This window comes from Pinus tabuliformis, chromosome 5_1 (genome assembly GCF_031772625.1).
Source record: "Pinus tabuliformis cultivar Carrire ecotype Pingquan chromosome 5_1, CPIR1, whole genome shotgun sequence".
Lineage (NCBI taxonomy): Eukaryota > Viridiplantae > Streptophyta > Pinopsida > Pinales > Pinaceae > Pinus > Pinus tabuliformis.
The window spans coordinates 340566307-340588359 of record NC_142305.1 but is presented as its reverse complement, the minus strand read 5'-3'; the positions used below and the strand labels follow the sequence as shown (position 1 = coordinate 340588359).

The following is a 22053-nucleotide window of genomic DNA, read 5'->3' as shown; positions in this document are numbered from 1 at the left end:
AGATTAAGATTTTTCATGGTAAAGTGGAAGTGAATATCTATAATTAAGAATATTGTTACACATTTTTTTAAATATATATATGTTGAACTTATATATTATTTTATTTTTTATTATTACTAATAATAATATAGTTAATTTTATGTTTTTTTTTTTTTAACAATGTGAGATGTATAATGAAATAAGTTTTTTGATGTCTATTATAAATTGATATTTATTAATATTTATATAACTAGATTAGTTATTTTGGAGATAAACCTTAATCTTTAATTTATAAACATTACTAAAAAAATATTCTAAAATATTCCATTAAAATTAAATTTCTTCTATTTATTTAATAATGCTAAATAATTAAATTAAAAATCTATTCCAAAAATTAGCACAATTAAATATCACTTCCTCCTTATTTACTTTAAAACGGTTAATACTCACAAGATTAACTCACTGAATTGCCTACAGAATTACAAAGCGATGAGCAATTCTGGTAATTTCACAATTTCTTCTCTCACCACCGCCGATTCCATTGAGCTATATATATACGTTAGACAAACCTATCACGAAACGTTCTTCACCTTATCGCTTGATTTTATATATACGTTAGACAAACCTATCACGAAACGTTCTTCACCTTATCGCTTGATTTTATATATACGTTAGACAAACCTACCAGGAAACGTTCTTCACCTTATCGCTTGACTTTATCGTCCAATTAGATTGCTTCAATCACTTTCACGTAGTTCACGTTTTCAACTTTATACAATTCATTGTTCATCAAAATGTATTTTATCCGTATAATACTGGTTTGTCATGAAGGTAGGTCTGTTGAGTAGGCGTTTGGTAATTAAAGATCAAAATTTACGGAGCACTAACTACGCTTTCACATGTCACATGTGGGCTCAGCACTACATAGGCTTTCACTTTGTTTGACGAGTTCATTAATTAAAAAACAATGGAAGAAAATATATAGTTAAATCGCACAAGTATGATATTTGTTTACGAATTTTAAGAACTAGGAATGAACTAAATTTTTAGATCAATTTGAAAAGGAGTACCTTTCTCGGAGGCCCTCAAAGTCGCCGCATTCAACTCAGTTATCTGCGTCTCGCCGTTATCACGTACCCCACGTTATCATGTGTAAACACCACGCTTTACTTTTAAAAGGTTGACCTCCATGTTTTTTATTTGCAAATTCTCGGTTCAGTCCGGACACCAATGGAAAGAAAAAAAAAATCTTTGTACCTACTTACTAATAATGTATATATAAAATTTATAAAAAGAATTCCTAAATTCAAGCGAAGATACGAAGAAGTAAATTCAACCACATGGGCTTCGTTATCAATGTAATCAGTAGCGAAAGTATACGAATATAAGCTTAATGCTTGCCCTCCCGCCTTTACCTGAGTGTCGGTCATCATATTTTCAAAACCTTGAAAATAAAAGCGGCTCCTCCATCATCGCAAAATTCACCCGATTCCAGTATCCCATGTGCAGATGGCCCCATCAAGGGAAATGAAGGCGGCCACCGTTTCTTTGAAGTACGGTGCATGTGCGGCCAGCTACTCTACAACAGATTATGTCTAAATAACGTCCCTAGTTGAGGTAGGTGCCGCCCTTCGCGGAAGAAAAAATCGATAGCTTATGCACCTCCCTATTCTATATATATGGAGATATCTCAGTGTCCACCATTCAAATATCGATTCAGATATCAGTTCTGATTTTTATTGGAATTAATTCTAACGGTAGATATTAATTCAGGGGAAGTATACTTATCCTTAGCGACCATTTACTTCATCGTGAAATGGCCCCTGTAAAACTGGCAACCATTTTCGGTTTGTTGTGGATAGCTGGCACAGCTTATGCACTAGATTATGGCTGGCAATCCGCACATGCTACGTTTTACGGTGGCAGCGATGCGTCGGGCACAATGGGTAAGTTCACAGTTCGACAAAATTCCAGTTTTATAGACGTTTGGATGGGCATAGATATAAGCTTAAAAATAATCGATCTGCAGTTTCAGATTTAGATTCATAAGTTTGATACCATATTTTAGCTAACAAATCGATGGTGAAATTAATTTGACAGGCGGTGCGTGCGGATACGGTAATTTGTATAGCCAAGGCTATGGAACGAACACTGCAGCTCTGAGCACGGCACTTTTCAACAATGGAGCTACCTGCGGAGCCTGCTACCAAATGAAATGCAACCAGCGGTCCGACCCTCAGTGGTGTCTACCGGGCACTGTGACAGTTACTGCTACTAACCTGTGCCCCCCTAACTCTGCTCTTCCCAACGACAATGGAGGATGGTGCAATCCACCTCTCCAACATTTCGACATGGCTCAACCTGCTTTTCAACAGATTGCCATATACAGAAGTGGGATTGTTCCAATCATGTTCAGAAGGTAATTAATTATTAGCCTAATTAGTCTGTCAACACTATATTCCTATTCTTCAATCCTAATATTTGTATTCGCAACTTGACTTTAATTGGGATGAAATTGTAATATTTATGTGTGCAGAGTACCATGCGTGAGGAAAGGAGGAGTTCGATTCACGATTAATGGGCACTCATACTTCAATTTGGTGCTCATTACCAACGTAGGAGGTGCAGGCGATGTCGAGGCGGTCTCCATCAAAGGTTCCAACACTGGTTGGCAAGCAATGTCCCGAAACTGGGGACAGAATTGGCAGAGCAACTCCTACTTGAATGGGCAAACTCTGTCCTTCCAGATCAGCACCAGCGATGGGAGAACCATCACTTCCTATAACGTTGCTCCTGCAAATTGGCAGTTCGGCCAGACATTTGAAGGACTGCAATTCTAAGAGATTTGCATCTGCATCAATTCTGCTTGTCCAAGAGTAAAGCAGAAGAAACGAAGCCGAGGTGATGCGAGAATATCACCCGCTTTCATGTGGTTAATACATTAGGCAGTACTCCTAGTGTTGAACCAGGGACTTCTGATTGTTGCTGCTGTATAGAATTGATATATACTTCGCGGATATTGTTGCGCTGACTTGGGACGGTGATATAATGTAAGAGTGGCACATTTCTCCTAAATTGAGTAAAATTTAAATGGGAGATTGGATGGTTTCACTGCTATCGTTGATTGCAGTTGCTCGAGATTTTCATGTCGTGTGTTGTCCACAAGCAATGCAGGTTAATTGAATTTGGTAGCCATCCTCTTTCTGGCAAATTAACTGAAGTAGAGAATTTTACCTAATAATAGATATTGGGAACAATACAAGCATGTTCCGTTGTACGATGTTTAGAGTAAAGCAGTATACGTGTGTGCATATTTTTTTAAGTTTAAATGGAAATATGACAATAATTTTACAGGTTAATGAAGCTCCGAGAGACTCTAGAAACCCTCTGAGCCCATCCCCACTTCCAGAGTTGCAATTGCTCTATTCCTGGGAATGTCATTAAATAAATACTTATTTTAACCAACTACACTTGTTTCGTCGTGCCTCGCTAGGTAGTGAATACGCGTTTGACTGATGGCCTAGCCAATATTACATTTATTTTGTCTGAACACAAGATTAGCTAAGCAACAGAGCAATATGAACCATGCAGTTCTCGCTGTATTTTATAAGGTTCTCGCTGTAGCTAAGTTTGACTGGTATTTACACATTTTTTATATATCTAATAGTTAATATTAACTATTTTGAAATTTTATAATTTTCTCGCTGTAGCTAAGTTTGACTGATATTTACACATTTTTTATATATTTAATGGTGGTTAATATTAACTATTTTGAAATTTACATATTTTATATACATTAATACATACATAGTTATTTTACATACATAGTTATCACTGACTGTTATATGTAAATATAAGTTGTTTTATCACTGTTATGTTATTGGTGGTGTGCCTACCAAATGCCTCTAGGCCTTGAGCTGTTAATCTGTTTTCTTACAGCCTAGGAAAATGGCCTCTTAGCAAGCAGAAGCACTTTTAAGACATACTCTATGCCTAAACTATTTTAAATATTAAATAAATTTATTTGTGATATATAAATTTCAACTATGTGAATTTGAATATATATATATATATATATATATATATATATATATATATAATTTTAAATAAAATGATAGTCAATAAAAAAATCAATTTTGTTATTTGAGATTCCCATAAAATGTTTAAGAATGTTTAGACTTCTAAATAAGCATAGACTCATCTATAATAGGTTTTTAAATTTATTAGGAAAAATAGCTTGTATTTTCACCCATACTATATAATCTTGGATTTTATACACTTCAACTTAAAATTTGAAGTTTAATGATTGAGACTCATATGACATTTCTACAGTCATGTGCTATTAGTATTCTATATAAAACAATAACTAACGTTTCTTGTTTGTTCAAGTGAAATTGTGGCTTCTCTTTGATTTTGAGAGCTTTATGTAGTTCCTTTAGTGTTGGTACAATCTTAATAGATGTTGCATTTTATACAATTAGTCTATTTATTAGTATGATTAGAAAGCAAATATACTTTGTGATTGGTTATAGAAATATCAAATGTGTGGTTACCAAGGCTATGATGAGTTGAAGACATTTTTCCTTCAATCTAGACACAATGGGGTTTGGGCCTTTTAGCTATTACCATAAGTTCGGGAGAGCTTTATTCTTTTTATTTGTTAGAAGCATATAAATTTCTTCAAAATGCATGCCCTATATTTTATTTTTTCTTGCACATTCCTATTTAAAAGTAGGTTCAAACTTGTTCTACTATTTATAACGTCCTCCTTTAGTCCAACTCCTCACATTGAAAGTTGAGATTGATTGTTTTTCTTCCAAATACATTATAATTAATAGGTTTAACCGAGTTACTTGAAAACTTTTTAAAAATGATTTAGAATAATTTGTAAAAAAATCAAAATTACATAAACAATGACTATATATAATTGCACCAAATATAGTTTGACAGTAGTAATGAATGTTTTTGAATATGTTTAAACGCTATAAATAATATAAAATATATACATATATATGTTACTAGGTTGAAGTAGAAATGAACACTCTTGAATATATTTGAACTTTTTCAAGTAATATAAAACTTATACATTTACGATGAAATTTTTGGTTGAAGTTGAAATGAACACTCTTGAATATATTTGAACTTTGATAGAGGCCATGGTAGATGAAATTATAGAGACAGAGGGGGCAAAACTAATTAGGGAGATTGAAAACAAAATGATAGACAACAAAGCAATTTTAATGATACACCAACTATCAAATGTTTTAGATGTGGTAAAATTGGTCATACTGCTGCTAACTGTAAAATCCCTTGGGAGAAAGTCAGTGAAAGGAGAGAACAGTGGAATGAAAAGAAAGATCATCCATCACCAGATAAGGGAAAATCATCAGAGTTTTCACATTACATTGTTGCTCATTGTAATTTTAATATTAATGATGTTTTCAACACTCCATTTTCTTCATGGCGAGATAGTTGGATTTTGGATTCTGGAGCCACTTGTCATATGACATTTAGGAGAGATTTTTTTTAACTTTCAGTGATGATACTGATGGTGTTATTTACTTTGCTGACAAGTCTCAAATTAAACCATCTACCATTGGGTCTACTCATTTGAAGATACTAAATCTTGCAGATTATGTTTTACAGGATGCACTTTATACTCCACAGTTTCAGCGAAATTTGATGTCTCTTATTCATATTCGGTAATAGGGGAATTATATTAAGATATTTGATGGAATCATCGAGATAAGAAGAGCATCTGATCATGTAGTTATTAAAACCGATGTGGAGGAATGTACACTTTTAAAGTTAAATGGTACTTCATCTACTAATTCTCATTAAAGTTCTACCTTTTTGGTGCAGCAAAGTGATATCATGTCTCCCAGCTTGTTGTGGCATGCTCAATTTGGTCACATCAATTATGGTAGCATCAAAATTATGAAAAAGAAAGGTATTAAAGGTCTTCCTACAGTTCCAAGAAAGATTACACCTTGTGATGCTTGTATTTTGGGAAAACATTGTAAACAACATTTTCATAGTTCTTTCGGATCTTCACGAAAATTAGGTCTCATACATTCAAATTTATGTGGACCTGTTGACGAGCTGAAATGTAATGCTAAAAACTAGGGTGTCTCACTGGTATGAAGTCTCAATTATACCTCACACCGTTTGGGATAGGAGCCACATCCGATATGTGGGGCTGACTATCACCATGAATGTTTCTGCTCTTGGTTATCAAATGAGAAGGTGTCAAAGTGGGTACAAGAACAAAATGCCAAGATAGTGAAACAAAATCAGCTCAAGATTGACAAACTATAGAAAGAGGTACAAACAAGTGTCAACAACAATAAGAAGAGGTATGTGGTGAGAGGGATCAATGAGCCAAAACCCAATCAGACATACATAAACAAGAATATGTCAGACGTTAATTGCAAAATAGTTCACAATAGATCACTGACATGGTAAGAAATAAGTAAACACATATTCAAAATAAAAACATACACGAAACAAATATGAATGATTTCATAACATATTGCGTATATGAAAGCACACATACAAATACAGTGAAAATACCAGACAACCAATAAAACCACCATGAGTAAGCACGAGAATTTGTGCCAAACATGAATAACATGTTATTAATGTTGCTGCAACTTCAAGTATATATATTGCAATTCGTCAAAACCCAATAATGGAACACGAGCTACTCAGACCATTTCCCGACACAAAACCCTAGCTTCATTGCAACTCCACTCTACTAGCTTCCAAGAGTCGAGTTCCTCTAGCTCTCAAGCGTAAATCAACTAGCTAACCCTAGTCTCAACTAAAGTGCTAAAGTACCTATTCCAATGAGGGAAGAGGGAAAATTTATAGAGATGAGGTTACCATTCACCTACCATGACCTTTGACCTCCCCTCATGCCCTTTCAGCTACCCTCATGACTCTTGAGCTTACTGATGAGCCCCAAAAATGGATAATTATTTGGGCTCATTCAACCTCCTAATTCGACTTAATCCACCATTCTCATTAGTTTATTGCATGTTTTTGATTATATTTATGCTAATAGAGTGAATTGGGTTAGTCATTATGCCAACAAGTCTAATGTGTGCTTTGTGTAGCCTTTTTGGTCAATTTGGAGACAAAGTCAATGGTTGAAATGAGCACTTGGCAGCCAAATTCGTGGAGAGTATTTTTAGGAAGGTGTTCCCTTCATTTATGGGCCCTTACCTCGAATTCTCCACCATCAGCTCGGAGTTCAAGGGCCACCAAATCAATTAGCACAAGGGCAGCCAAGCAAGTCAAGTAGGACTGCTGTTAACTATAAGTCTTGGGCAGCCGAGTCCCTAAAGTTTAGGAGGACTGTTGGGGTCCTCAATTTGTATAAATAAGAAGGCTTAGGGCCTCATTTGGGTTAGCTAGTGGTTAGTCATTTTGTAGCTGGTAGTTAGCCAATGGTTAGTCATTTTGTAGGCAGAAGTTAGCTAGTTTGTATTTCGATTTTGAGGCAATAGATTAGCTTTGCTTTCAACTCATTTTCAAGTTCTCCTTGTGGACAGTTTTGATGTAACTCTTCTTTTCTTGCTCAATAAAGATGAATCCAGCTTTGCACCAGCTCTAAATCTCTCTTAGGAGGCTATAGCTCTTGGGGTTGGGCCCATCTCAAGCGCCCAATACCTCCTTTGTTTACTTTCATGTGTCTTTGCTGCATTCTTAGAATAAAATCTGCTATTTAGATTTAAATGTTGTGTTGTTATTTAAGTTTCTCTTGATGATTAAAAAGGTTCTTCATGTTCAGATTTACTTGATTAGTTAATCACAGGGAATATATTCAGAAAAAGGCTACCAAGTACTTTGGATCTCACCTCCCCCTCAGTGGAATCATGAGCTGGGACCAATGTGACTTTGCTGCCAACAAAAACACTGTCTTTTTGCTTCACCATGCAATTAGTAGTGTTGGATTTTTAGTTGTCGAACTTGATATCAGTTTTGATTGCATGCTTCAGTTTATGATTGCTTAGTTGCATAGTTATTTCACGTATTTCATTTCGAATAAACTTCTGTTCATTTCCTTTTGCTGTTAGGTCAGATTAGAGTGAAGTAACTAGGTCATAGGTTTTATAAGTGTTTGTTTGTTTAGTTTGAAAAACCACTTGCAGAGTACCTGTTATCCTTCCTTACCTGCCCATACTCCATCCAACCTACCTGCTTCACCCTTCACTTAGAACCCTTACCTTACATTTGCCTCATCGGCTTACTTTGCCATGATTCTCATATTCTTGTGCAACATCGTTTTATCCCTCCTTGAACAGATCTCACCATCTATGCCACTCCCCAACTCCATCCTCCAAGTCTTGAACTCCCCTACACCCCTATTTCACCTCCATACTCATTCCTCCACCTTTTTTCCTCCATCCATGCTTCAAAACCCCATTTCTGAACATCCTGTAGAAAAATTACAGAACATCCTGTAGAACCCCTGCAGACTTCCTGTAGAAGCTCACGAATGAGGTTTCTTGATAGCCAAACTCTGTGAAACTCTCTGGAAGGGTGTTGGGGACTCCTTAGACCCTCTCTGAACCTTCCCGACCTCTTCCAAGCATTTCTCCTCCTTGATCCACCTCTGCACAGTAAAAAATAGTTAAAAGCACATGCATGATAATTCCAACAACTTAATCAAAAATACAAAAAGATGTTTTCTTCAGATAGTGATAACTTAGACACATGCATTTTACCTTCATAGAAGTAATGGCATCTCTTTCAGTAGTTTGCATGCTCTCCTTTGCGTCAGTAGGACTAGCTGGTAGAATTAGGGTTTGCTAGGGTTTGCGTTTCTTTTTGGATTTCAGTTTCTTTTTGCAATTAGATTAGCTTCCTTTGAGTTAGCTTTCATCCATCAATTAAAAAGCTTCTTCTAAGAGCTCATAGAAGTTGGCTTAAGCTCCTAGTGGACTTGTGCCAGCTGACCAAGTGACAGCTGCGACAAGAGCTAGTACTTGTGCATACAACACCGTCGCTTCCAAGTTTGTTACGAACTACCAGGTTGATAAAATTAAAGAAGGGAGTTCCAGGAGTTGTAGCATTATTGCTACAATACTGGAGCCCACCACTTACTCACTTCTTTCTCAATCCAAATGATTGTTACATGCTCAAATCAGTCCTAACATAGTTGTTGACACTATGGTGGGTGATATTTACATTACGATGAAGGAGAGAGAGGAGGAGGATGTAGAGGTTTCTTGGAAACCCTAGAATTCTTATTCCCCAAATGTTTCAATGATGTAGATGCTCGATGGTGGGACATGCCTATTTTATTGCCATTATGCCTCACTTGCATCCATCCATCTTCTGGAGATGTGACTCTGAGTTTATTGAAAGGTTCTTGGAACTTATAAGGGACCATCTTGTTTGCTGAAGGAAACCCTAGTTATGCAAGCTTCATGAGAAACCCTAATCCAACATCTTGCTTCCTTCCTTCTGCCTGTAGGCAAATAACATTGGTCAGAAATAACTTTAAAGATACTAGAAACACAATCAACTAATTGAAAGAATGAAATTAGTAAATAACTAATTTAGACCCCTATGTGGTCAATTTTTGTGCCACTGTGTTTTCATAGAGAGTGGCTTTTATAGTCTCCCTGCACTTCTTCAATCAATGTTTTGTCCATGGGCCTACTATGGAATGGGCGTTGAATGTAGCTCCACTACTGTGTAGTTTAACTGGTTGTGGGGCCTGGATGTCCATCAAGCCTCGACAATAAAGCTTGGGAAGTATCCAAAAGCTTCAATTTAGTCCCTTTTCAAATGCTTCTTTGACTTCTCTCTCGAATTCCTCCACACAACTTTGTGCATTTCTTCATCTAACAATTGTGTGCTAAACTGAGCATTGCGGAATGATGCTTTGGAATCTCATACAGAACATGGGAGTCATTATAGTGAGTGACAACATGTATAACTTCTTGGGCCCGGTAAGTTGGATCACCAATTTTGAACACACCTAAACCTACAAAATGCAATCAAAACCTAGTTGCATCATCAATAGGTGTAGTGATGCCTCCTACTACAAAATTCGCAACAGAAAACTTTCCTAGCTCATAGGGAGCATAAATTTGTTTAGCAAAGGTAAAAAATTCATCATGATCTAAGCTCTGAAGCTTACGTATATCACCAAAAATAGACCTTACATGTTTTAATGGTTCAATAACATTACTAGTACCAACTTCTCTTTTGGTCGTCATCATAGCAACTCCTTCAACAATATTTCTTAGAGCCTCACCAAGGTTCCGGCAACCACACACAAAAGGTATACAAAAATTATGTTTTTTAATGTGATGCATGTCATCTACAACAGTGGGTACTTCACTCTCATCAATGTAATCAATACAAATGGCCTCTAGAATTTGGGCTTCAACAAAGTGACATGTTCTAGCGTTGGTCATGACAGGGATGGTCAAGTCATGTTTAATTTCCTTGATAAGCCTAGGATCAATCATCCAAGCCACTCCTCCTTGAGATATAATATTAGCAGGCACCCACTTCAATGCCATCACAACAACATTCCCATCTTCTTCAACTATTTTAGTCTGTTCAGTATTGACTACATCCATGATCACCCCCTCCTTCTAAGCATTTGGGCTAGACCAGGCCATACCAACCTTGACTGCATATGAATATTTGTTCGGATTAGTTATTACACCATTTCCATAGACTGTGATAACTCCATCACTTTCCAATTACAACTCCAAATAGATCTCAGGCCTCAAATGCGCAATAATAATTGACAAGCGACTATACTTATAACTTCTCCTTACCCTCCTCTGTTATAGAGTATGAGGAACAAAAAAAAAATCTCAAACTTCTTTGAATAAAGGAAACTCCCAGGTTGAGTAGACTTGTATACATTTATACAACATCCCATTAAACACTTATTACAAGTAATCAAGAGAAATTTGTTGAGAAGATTGGTTTTAGGCTCTAGCAACTTTCCCCTCTTGTTTAACATCGGTGTCCTTGCTCCCTTTTCTTCGTATAATTTAATAGCTTCCTTGATAACATCCTCAACAAGAATGCTTCAATGAAGCTTCAGTAGAGGAAGGAACCACAATAATTTTCAATGCCAAGTAGTCAAGTCATATTTCAATGGTATGAGGGTAGTGTGGTAGAATCATAACGAATATCCAATGGATTATTGTTATGACTTATGAGACTCAGAAACTTGGGTAGAGGTCGCATGGTTGCAATGCGTGAAGGTCACATCTTTTCATTTCTTGTGGAGTGCAATTTAGCGACGAGTGAAAGAAGGGATGCGATTAGCTGCAAAATAACATTCAATGAAGGGTTGGATTTTAGGGTGTATAGTTGAGGCTCTGTGTTGTGACTTGGTGACCAGTGGAAGAGGCTGCGATTTTGAAACTTATGTGGGTTGCATAATAGCAATTCTGGATAGATCGCATTTAACTGGAGAGTGTTGTGGTCTGGGAGTGGGATCTGTGACCTCACCTAGTCACACTCCAGAACTCTATTACAGATAAATCTATCTGATCTTTGGTATATCGGAGGATGTAAGCCCATAAAAAGCCTCAGAGTTCAACACAACAATGTTTGTCATGGGCCACGTCCTATGCGTCCTTAATCATCATAGATTGTGCTTCAATGCACATTGCATTTCTAGGTGTTAGTGGTTGCACCATTTGATTCGCAACTTAGCAATGTAGCGCCAATCACAATTTTAGATGGATGATACCTATGAAATTTTTTAAGCCTTTCAACTGTGATATGGGCAAAAAAAATGGGTCCCTTTGTGGCATAAATAAAGATAATAACATTGAAATTCTGATCTTTGTGAGCTGAAAGAAACCTGTAATGTGCATCTCAACATGGCATTGGAGATTATATTACCTATGTCAGTTTTCAATTTAGACAACTTTGAAATTGCAATTCCTAGCCAAATTTTGCCAAGTAATAACCACCACATGAAACCAGTTTTTGAAACAAATCCAAAGTGTAACCCACTTTGAGTATGTTATCATCAATCCAGTAGTAATATCTAAGGGACATGCGATTGTCGACATCGACTTTCTGGGTGTTCGCGGCTATAATCAACATTTTGGAAGGCACCCTCATATTAATATTCTTAGTGGCATGCGAAGGTGATCATGTCATTTGGTGTCCAGAAGAAATCGATGAACGGGAGAATGCATTAGCCTTCTTATTTTCTTCTCGTGTCTCTTCTCGGCTTGTTTCGGCATTAGTTTGCCATAAGGTTTCCTCGATTTTGGTCACTCACATATTCAATACACACCATTGCAATGTAACGCTTCTATCAAAACATCCCCCAATGTTGCACTATGGGTGTCCATTGTGTTGGATTTTCACAACACCACCTGTGTTTTACAACTTATCCTATGACTTTCGCCTTATGATGCCCACGTATGCACTTCAAAAAGGCTTCCGAATTGAGTATTTAATGAGTAATTCTTACTAGACTTATAAATTTCCCATATCTCCATAATGCGACTGCCTACAATGATAAAATACAATGTTTCCATAATGTAGCTGCCTAAAAAGTAGGGTCACTTGTTAAAAGGTTATTTCTTTTATTTTATAGCCATCACACATATGGTAGATCTAATCTTTTGATTGTGTCCAATGTGTGCTTTCATTTGCACATGCCAAACATAAAGAATGTGCTTTGTCCCTCTTGTGGCCACACTCCATCGCTTGTATGATGTACATATTAATAATTCCCTTTGTGTATAACATAGAACATTCTTCTTTCTTTCACCAAAGCACATACCATCTCCCCTTAATTTTAATGTCCATTATGCATGCCTATTTTATTTAATTCAAATTCTCAAGAGCATGCCTTGTCCATTTTAATTGGTGTATGCATTGACTTCGCATGCTCTCAAAAGAGTACATGTTCATGTGAAACAATTTAAATGTCCCTTTTCGCTTCATCTAAGTGACGTCACATTAGGGAATTAATTTAATATAAGCATTGCTTCATTTGATATGTATCCAAGCCACCTTCCCTTGATCTCCTGAAGAGAAGATGAAACAAAACCAATTAGTTTACCAAAATGATAGACACATGTATATATTTTGTATGTGAAAGCATGGAACTCAAACAAATAATGGAAATAATTCACTAAAGGAACATGAATCACAATTATTCCAATTAAGGTATTATAAATTGTATGGTCAGTAAATCATGCTTCAATTTGGAGATCAATACAAAACACAGATGTTTTAATGGAACCACTAATTGTAAGCAAATTTTCTATTATGTGTTTCCCATGGTGATGATTTAGTTATAACACAAATTCTTAGAAGCATTTGTGAGTATGCATTATGTAGGGTGAGGTTTAATATAAGGTAAGGTTGGTTCTTATTGACGCAAAGCTAATGCAATGTGCTGCTAATCAGAGAGCACACATAGGGGAAAATGGGCAAGGTCAAAACATGAAGGTAAATCTCATTCTGACCATCTAGCATTTCACGGATGTGTCGGGGAGATAATGACTTTGTAAACCCTAATGTAATGGGGTGACGCCATGGCCAGTACTACAACATTCTCCTGCCTTGCTAAAACAAGAAAAAACATGACATGTCAATGCAATATGTAACGTGTGAGTGGGCACATCAAAAAGGGTTTAATAAGAAGGGTAGCGAGGAGAGTAATCAATTGAGACCCTAATGGGCTGAGCGAGTGGAGGGGGACACAAAATTTTGAATATGCCCAAAATTTTGGGTGTTATTGTAGAAGCTACAACATGATTTATGTCTGTTGCAACTGCGAATGGAAATAAATATGTACTAACTTATATTGATGATTACTCGAGAATGTGTTGGGTGTATTTGTTGAAAGATATATCACAAGTGTTTGAAGTTTTAAAAACTTTTCATTTGATTATTAAAAATGAAACTCAGTAGAATATAGGCATGCTAAGAACTGATAACGATGATGAGTATACTTCTCATGCATTTGAACAATATTTGAAGGAAAATGGAATCAAACATCAAACTACTATACCTTATTTCCACAATAGAATGGCATTATAGAACGTATGAATATAACTTTATTTAATATGATTAGATCTATGATGTTCTTTAAGAATGTGAAGTTAATGTTTTGGGGAGAAGAAATTCTTTACGCAACTTATATTAGAAATTGTTGTCATTCTTCTCTTATTAACAGCATAACTCCTTATGGACTTTGGTATGATCGACTCCCAACTCTTCTGCATTTTAGATTCTTTGGACCAAAATGTTATGCTATGATTCCTAAGCAGCAACGAATTAAATTAGGAACAAGAAGTCAAAAATGTTTATTTTTGGATTATTCTAATACTTCCAAAGAATTTAGGCTATATGATGAAGAAAATAAAAATTTCATTCTTTCTAGAGATGTTATTTTCCTTGAATGAGATAAAGATAATTCCATTGTTGATAGGAAACTGGCTCGTTTGCAGAAATTTGCATCTAAGAAGTTCTATTTTGAAGATGATAATGATGTTCCACAAGGTGAAGGGGTGGTTCCCATTGTAGATATGTTTGTGGTTTTTCCATCTTTGCCTCATGAGGATGTTTCTACTGAAGAAAATTGGAGTATAATGTTTTTTCTGTAGGGTCAGAAAGTGTTCCTGAAGAACATGTACTTTAAGATGAATAACCATCACAACCACTTAAACAATATTTACGAAGATCTACACGTGCTTGAAAATTTCCAAGAAAGTATGATGATTTTGAAACAAGAAAGTCTTATAAAGGTGATCCAGGTAATGTTTCTCATGACTATGAATTCAATCATTATACAATTAGTGAACCTAGTTGTTTTGAAAAAGTTGTTGATTATGATGAATGGAAGGATGCAATGAAAAAGGAATATGATGCCCTTATTAAGAATGGAACTCAGAGGTTAGTGGATCCTCCTGTAGGCGTCAAACCCATTGGTTGTAAATGGGTCTATAAGATCAAATACAAAGCAGATGGTTCACTTGATAAATACAAGGTAAGGCTGGTAACAAAAGGCTACATTCAGAAGGTAAGGTTTGACTACACAAAGGCATTTACTCCTACATCAAAATGGGGCATGATTAGAATTATGTTTTCTCTTGTAGCTCAAAATATCTATAAGATACACCATATGGATGTTAAAATAACCTTTTTGAATGGCGATTTGAAGGAAGATGTTTATATGTTTCATCCAGAAGGTTTTGTTGTCAAAGGAAAATAAAAAAAGGTATGTAAGTTGGTAAAGGTTTTGTATGGACTGAAACAAGCATCTCGTGCATGGTAATGAAAAACTAACTGAACACCTTCTCAAGTTGAATTATAAGTTATTTGATCTGGATGACGCAACTTTCTTTGTTAAGAAAATTGGAAAGTCAGTTGTATATTTGGTTGTTTACGTAGATTATTTGATGATCACCGAAAACAATGATGGCTATATAACATCTGTTAAAAGAGAATTATTGAATTTTTTTGACATGAAAGATTTGGGTTTATTACATTATTGTTTAGGGATTGAAGTTGATCAGAAACCCAAATACATTTTTATTTCTTAGAAAATGTATATTGAACATTTATTGGACAGATTTGGGATGTAGGATAGTAATCCTCTCGCTACTCCTATGGAGTAGAATTTGAAGCTTACATCCACTGAAGTAAGTATCTTTGAAGATCCAAAAAAGCACATGAACTTGTTGGAAGTTTGAATTTTCTAACTACTACTCGACTTGACAAAACCTTTGTTGTATGGATACTTTCCAAGTTCATGCATCAGGCATGTGAAGGCCATTGGAATGAAACAAATTGAGTGATCAAGTATTTGAAAGGCACTCGAACATATGGCATTAAATAATCCAAAGTTGCAGATTTCCATCTCAATGACTATTCAGATTCTGATTTTGATGGAGATGAGGGGAATGGAGTCTCTACTTCTGGTTATTTGATGAGTCTTAGATTAGCAACCATTAGTTGGAGATCATGCAAGAAATCCATTACTGTTAATTCTACCACCGAATCAGAATATGTTGCATCATCTTAATCTACAAAAGAAATCATTTGGCTTTGAAAAGTACTTGAATATTTGTAGGAGAAGCAAAACGCTTCAACTCCACTACTCATTGACAAATCTTCTGCAATTCAGTTGGCCAAGAATCCCAAGTTTCATGATTGAAGAAAGCATATTAACACTAAATATCACTTGATTTGACATTATGTAGATGCCAAATTTATTAATCTGACACATTGTACTACTTTAGAGCAGATCATAGACATATTTACAAAGTGATATGAAAATGATCATAGACTTAAACTAATGTAGAATTGATTAGCCATTAATTGATTTGAATGTTAACTGAAAGTGCGGAAAATGAAGAAACTGCTTGAGAAGAAAGACTTTGCGACAGCTGATTAAACAAAATAGGATGCATAAAAGAGGTGAAAATAGTAAAAACATAGTGATACCAGACAACGATATTGATAATGGAGTTCGTCCCTGATGGACTACGTCTTCGGGTCCTCTTTCAAGATGGGTGACCGTTTTTGTTAGGATTGAAAAGAAGGAGTTGATTACACAAAGATTTTATTAGTCTGAATGTGCACGCAGGCACTTCTGATCACTATAATCAGATAGCCCTCTGAACTAGTTCCCGATTCTGACTCCGGATGCTCATGTTACACTGAGAACAAAATTGCCTATGACCTCAGAATCTACATACAAGAAAACAAAACCACTCTCCTCCTGATCAATGAAGCAAAACTACCTTTTAAAGGCCTGTGGATACATTGAGAACTCCTTGGGTTGATTACATGATGAATTGGTTGAGTCTCGATAGGATTAAGAGCTTGGTCTATTTGGAATTGGACACCTAGGGCTAGTTGCATGGTCCCCGAATTAGTTACAACAACATAAACCATATAAAAACCCAAAATAAACATTAGGGTAAGCCATAACTGCAGGCGGTCAGGCTAATCCGGCGGAGGGCTAATGATTTCCATGTGAACACCCACGGTCTAACCACCATATGCCACCTCTGCGGTTTTCCCCGACAGTTCTGGCAACGGTTTCGCTAACTGCGGCATGTGACAACTGTTGTAGTTTGCGCTAACTGCTAACTCTGACGGTTGCGATTTTGAGACTTGGCGGCTTACACAGCTGCTTACCAGCTCACATGGCTCTCCGACATGGTTACCAGCTGTGGTTCACTATGTATTGAATTTGCACTGTGTTAACTCTGATGGTCAATCAATTGCCATGATCACATGACCTCCGACGCGGTAAGGCTACCCGTGCGGTCAACTGTGTATTGCAATTGTTTGACAATGTAATACATTAGGCTTAGGGTTGTATTTGTAATGTTTTAATATATATATCATTGCGATAGGTTTAGGTTTAGGTGTTAGATCTATTACATATGCCATGTATTTTGATTTCGACTTAGATTAGGTTTTAAGCATAGGTTTTGGACTTAGATGTAGATTAAGGTTTAATACATGAAATTTATCAACCCTTTTACAATCTATCATCACTAAGTGACATTAGCGACATTTGTCACATGTTGACAAACTTGTCGACATCAACACCTGTGAGTGGACGACAAAACCCATGTCGACACCAAATCCTGTGAGGCGAATGGTAAGACACATGTCCTCGACCAATCCTGGTAGAACTTTCCATGAACTCATGTCGACAGCCAGGCATAAACCCATATCTATTGAATGCCATGAAAACCATAAAACATTACATGAACAACCTGATCCATAACCAACACTGTTGAAGCTGACAACACCGACCTGATTTGACGACGACATTGAACACTGACGCCGACACTTGAACGCCTGTGCAATGATCTGACAAGATCCTCCTAGATCATTCCTCTCCACTTGAAAGCTTTTGGACCACAAAATTTTGACTAAAAAATAGTCGATGAGGGTAGAACTCACTCTCTTTCCACCTTGACCTGATGATGTACCAATACATTCGATCAATCGATTGCAAGTGATGACCTTGATGATGCTGACCATCGCACTTTTCGAGTTGGTGACTTGTTTCATCCATATGCAGTATGAGCAACTTTCGAAGATGGGCAAACAGCCTATTATGAACATGGAAATTGATTTCTTTCCATGATGAACCATGAGTTAGTGATTCGTAATCATCTTTGAAAACAGTCTCTACTGGACATTGTTTAATACCATCAACATGTATTAACAATCTATTTTATGAAATGGCAGAGACAATCAAAGATATTCTTGACCTAAAACCAAGTACTTGACTTGACATACTTTCCTGCTTCCTGATTACTAAGTGAACTTGCTGCCATAAACTCATCAAAGTGTAAGGTGAAAATTGCTGCAACTTAGTTTGTCTTTGAAAGTATTGAATTAGTTGTTGATTTGTTTGAATCACTTTTTCTTCATTTATTAAATGTTGTTTCCATTGATTAGCACTTTCCCCTGATGCATAAGTTTCGCTTAGACACTTTGACACTGCTTTAGAAAAGGCTTGGATATGAAAACAAATAGGTTTCCTCTCCACTTGAAAAGAGGTTTCCAAATTGTTTGATACATGAAATGGCGACACAATACAAGAGAAATTTAACACTGACTTCCCCAATACTGACCTGTATCCCCGCAACTGTTTATTTCCAAACATGGACTGAATTGATTCATTCTAACATTAGGAAGTGGAGCTTTAGGCACAAACTGTAATTCATGTTGTATTCCCTACTTATGATTAAGATGTTTGCTTTTACATAGATCTGGAATAGTTTCTATCTCTTTAATCAAACGATCTTTAAGTTGAGTCTCATAACTTAAACAAACATCATGTCAATTGTTATGTTGTCCTTTTACATACATGATTACAAATCTCATGCTTGAACTTATTAATCGGTTCATCTGATTAACATTAACTGAATTCAAGTGATTTTTACTTTGATGTGCCTTGACAATAAATTCAACCCCATCTTTCTTAAGGTGATATTTATGTTCTCTCCTGTAGAATACTGCATCACGATCATAAAGATAAGGACTTCCTAAGACAACTCCACATATGTCTACTCGAACCACATCTAATTCCACTTCATCAATGTAATTAGTTGTAATGGAAAATCTTAATCGACACAGTTTGGTGACTTTTATCTGAGTTGATTTATTTGGCCATCCTAATGGGTAAGGTCTTGGATGATTCTCGTGTTTCGAAACCCAAACTTTTAACTAAATATTCAGAGATTAAATTCGCCTGTGATCTATTGTCAAACATTGTATCTATCTTTGTATGCTTAGAATTTATCCTTATGTTAAGCAATTCAAGTCTTTTATCCTCATTTGAAGGATTTCTGTTCGATGAAGATGCAATAGTTTTTGAACTTGAACCAGTGTCAAAATTTTTACCTGTCGTAACCATAGCAGCTATCCTCCTTTCATCACCTAAATCTAAACCTAGATCTTGGTGGACTGCTGCAATTGCCTTCTTTTCATCCTTCTCCTTAAGGAACTTTTTGGGCTTAAGTTCTGGATGAAGTTTCCAACACTTAGATTCATCATGATTGATTCTCTGGAAATGAGAATGAGTAGGTATTTCCTTCTAAAATATCGATGATTTCTTTCTCTTCAAAATGCTCTTCCCCTTATTGTCACTGGAATCTTTGGTTTCCAAATCTTCGGATGACTGCGATGAAATCTTGAAGGGTCTGCCACTTGATTCAATATGTATGGCCTAAACACACACTTCATTAAAATCATCAGGATTAAACATCAATAATGTATGTTACAAATATGAATGTAAACTGTTGATGTATTTTAACAAAGTTTCATGTGTATCCAATGAAATACCAAGCGTTAATTATTTATTTCTAAATTCTTGAGTAAACGCCTAAACATTGTGCCCTTTACCTTGCCTCAGATGCTACCAGTCAATAATAGCTTGTTGCATGTCTCCTAAAGGATAGAATTGTTTCCGAAGAGCTTTTAAAAATTTAGACCATGAAGAGATGACTTTTCCTTTATGCTTCACATCTATCTAAGTTTTACTTTCCCACCAGATTAAAGTTGTTCCCCCCATTCTAAGTGTAGCTAACTGAATTTTAGTTTTATCGCTAGAAATGTTCTGAATGCTACAATACACTTCTAACTGCTTAATCCAATTATCTAGCTTTTCAGGATTCATTTCGCCATCATAAACAAGTAACTCAAATTTCACATCAAGTTTCAAAAGAGATGTTTTCTTAGGTTTCTTTTCTATTTTAGATTCTGCATTGGAAGAAGAAGAAGAAGAAGAAGAAGATGATGATGATGGAGATGATGGAGGTGAAGGTGGTTTATCAATCTTCCCCTTACCTTTGTCCTTATTCAATGCCTTTGAAGAAGTTTCATCTCTCGCCTTCTTGTCTTCGTACAATTCTCCCAACATCTGCTGCATAGTCAAGAATTCTTGCTGAAACTATTCTTCACTCAACTTAGGTTTAGTGTTTTCACCTGCATTAGGCCCTGACATGGTCGATTTATTAACGACCAATCGTTTTCCAATTTCTGGATCAGTCTGCTCAAGGATTCCTTCTCCTCATTGCGACTTTGACCTGGTTAACATTCAATGGAAAATTATACAAACACAACCTGCTCTCGTACCAAATTATATGATCTGAAAATGATCATAGACTTAAACTAATGTAGAATTGATTAGCCATTAATTTATTTGAATGTTAACTGAAAGTGCAGAAAATGAAGAAACTGCTTGAGAAGAAAGACTTTATGATAGCTGATTAAACATAATTAGGATGCATAACAGAAGTGAAAACAATAAAAACACAGCGATACCAAACAACAAGATTGATGATGGAGTTCGTCCTTGATGGAATACGCCATTCTAATGTAATGCTTCTATCAAAACATCCCCCAACATTGTACTATGAGCGTCCATTGTGTTGGATTTTCACAACACCACCTATGTTTTACAACTTATCCTGTGATTGTCGCCTTATGATGCCCGCATATGCACTTAAAAAGGGCTTCCAAATTGAGTATTTAATGAGTAATTCTTACCAGACTTATAAATTTCCCATATCTCCATAATGCGACTGCCTACAATGATAAAATATAATGTTTCCATAATGTAGCTGCCTAAAAGGTAGGGTCACTTATTAAAAGGTTATTTCTTTTATTTTATAGCCATCACACATATGGTAGATCTAATCTTTTGATTGTGTCCAATGTGTGCTTTCATTTTCCCATGCCAAACATAAAGAATGTACTTTGTCCCTCTTGTGGCCACACTTCATCGCTTGTATGATGTACATATTAATAATTCCCTTTGTGTACAACATAGAACATTCTTCTTTCTTTCACCAAAGCACATACCATCTCCCCTTAATTTTAATGTCCATTATGCATGCCTATTTTATTTAATTCAATTGCTTAAGAGCATGCCTTATCCATTTTAATTGGTGTATGCATTGACTTCGCATGCTCTCAAAAGAGTACATGTTCATGTGAAACAATTTAAATGTCCCTCTTCGCTTCATCTAAGTGACGTCACATTAGGGAATTAATTTAATATAAGCATTGCCTCATTTGATATGTATCCAAGCCACCTTCCCTTGATATCCTGAAGAGAAGATGAAACAAAATCAATTAGTTGACCAAAATAATAGACACATGTATATATTTTGTATGTGAAAGCACGGAACTCAAACAAATAATGGAAATAATTCACTAAAGGAACATGAATCACAATTATTCCAAATTAAGGTATTGTAAAGTGTATCGTCAGTAAATCATGCTTCAATTTGGAGATCAATATAAAACATGGATGTTTTAATGGAACCACTAATTGTAAGCGAATTTTCTATTATGTGTTTCCCATGGTGATGATGTAGTTATAATGTAAATTCTTAGAAGCATTTGTGAGTATGCATTCTGTAGGGTGAGGTTAAATATAAGGTAAGGTTGGTTCTTATTGACGGAAAGCTAACGCAATGTGGTGCTAATGGGAGAGCACACATGGGGGCAAATGGGCGAGGTCAAAAAATGAAGGTAAATCTCATTCTAACCATCTATCATTTCAAGGAT

At 35.9% G+C, this 22053-nt stretch overlaps 1 protein-coding gene and 1 pseudogene across 1 annotated transcript; one reads left to right on the top strand and one right to left on the bottom strand.

Annotated features, from left to right (window-relative positions):
- The first annotated feature begins 1701 nt into the window (after positions 1-1701).
- LOC149164831 (expansin-A2-like) lies at positions 1702-3052 on the top strand. The gene is made up of 3 exons (XM_089430999.1): positions 1702-1925; positions 2080-2398; positions 2516-3052. The coding sequence occupies exons 1-3, from the start codon at positions 1796-1798 to the stop codon at positions 2817-2819; spliced, it is 753 nt and encodes a 250-aa protein (XP_089287125.1). The 5' UTR covers positions 1702-1795; the 3' UTR covers positions 2820-3052.
- Positions 3053-9836: 6784 nt separating this feature from the next.
- On the bottom strand, positions 9837-10709 carry LOC149164830 (putative pyridoxal 5'-phosphate synthase subunit PDX1 pseudogene; annotated as a pseudogene).
- Positions 10710-22053: the final 11344 nt, after the last annotated feature.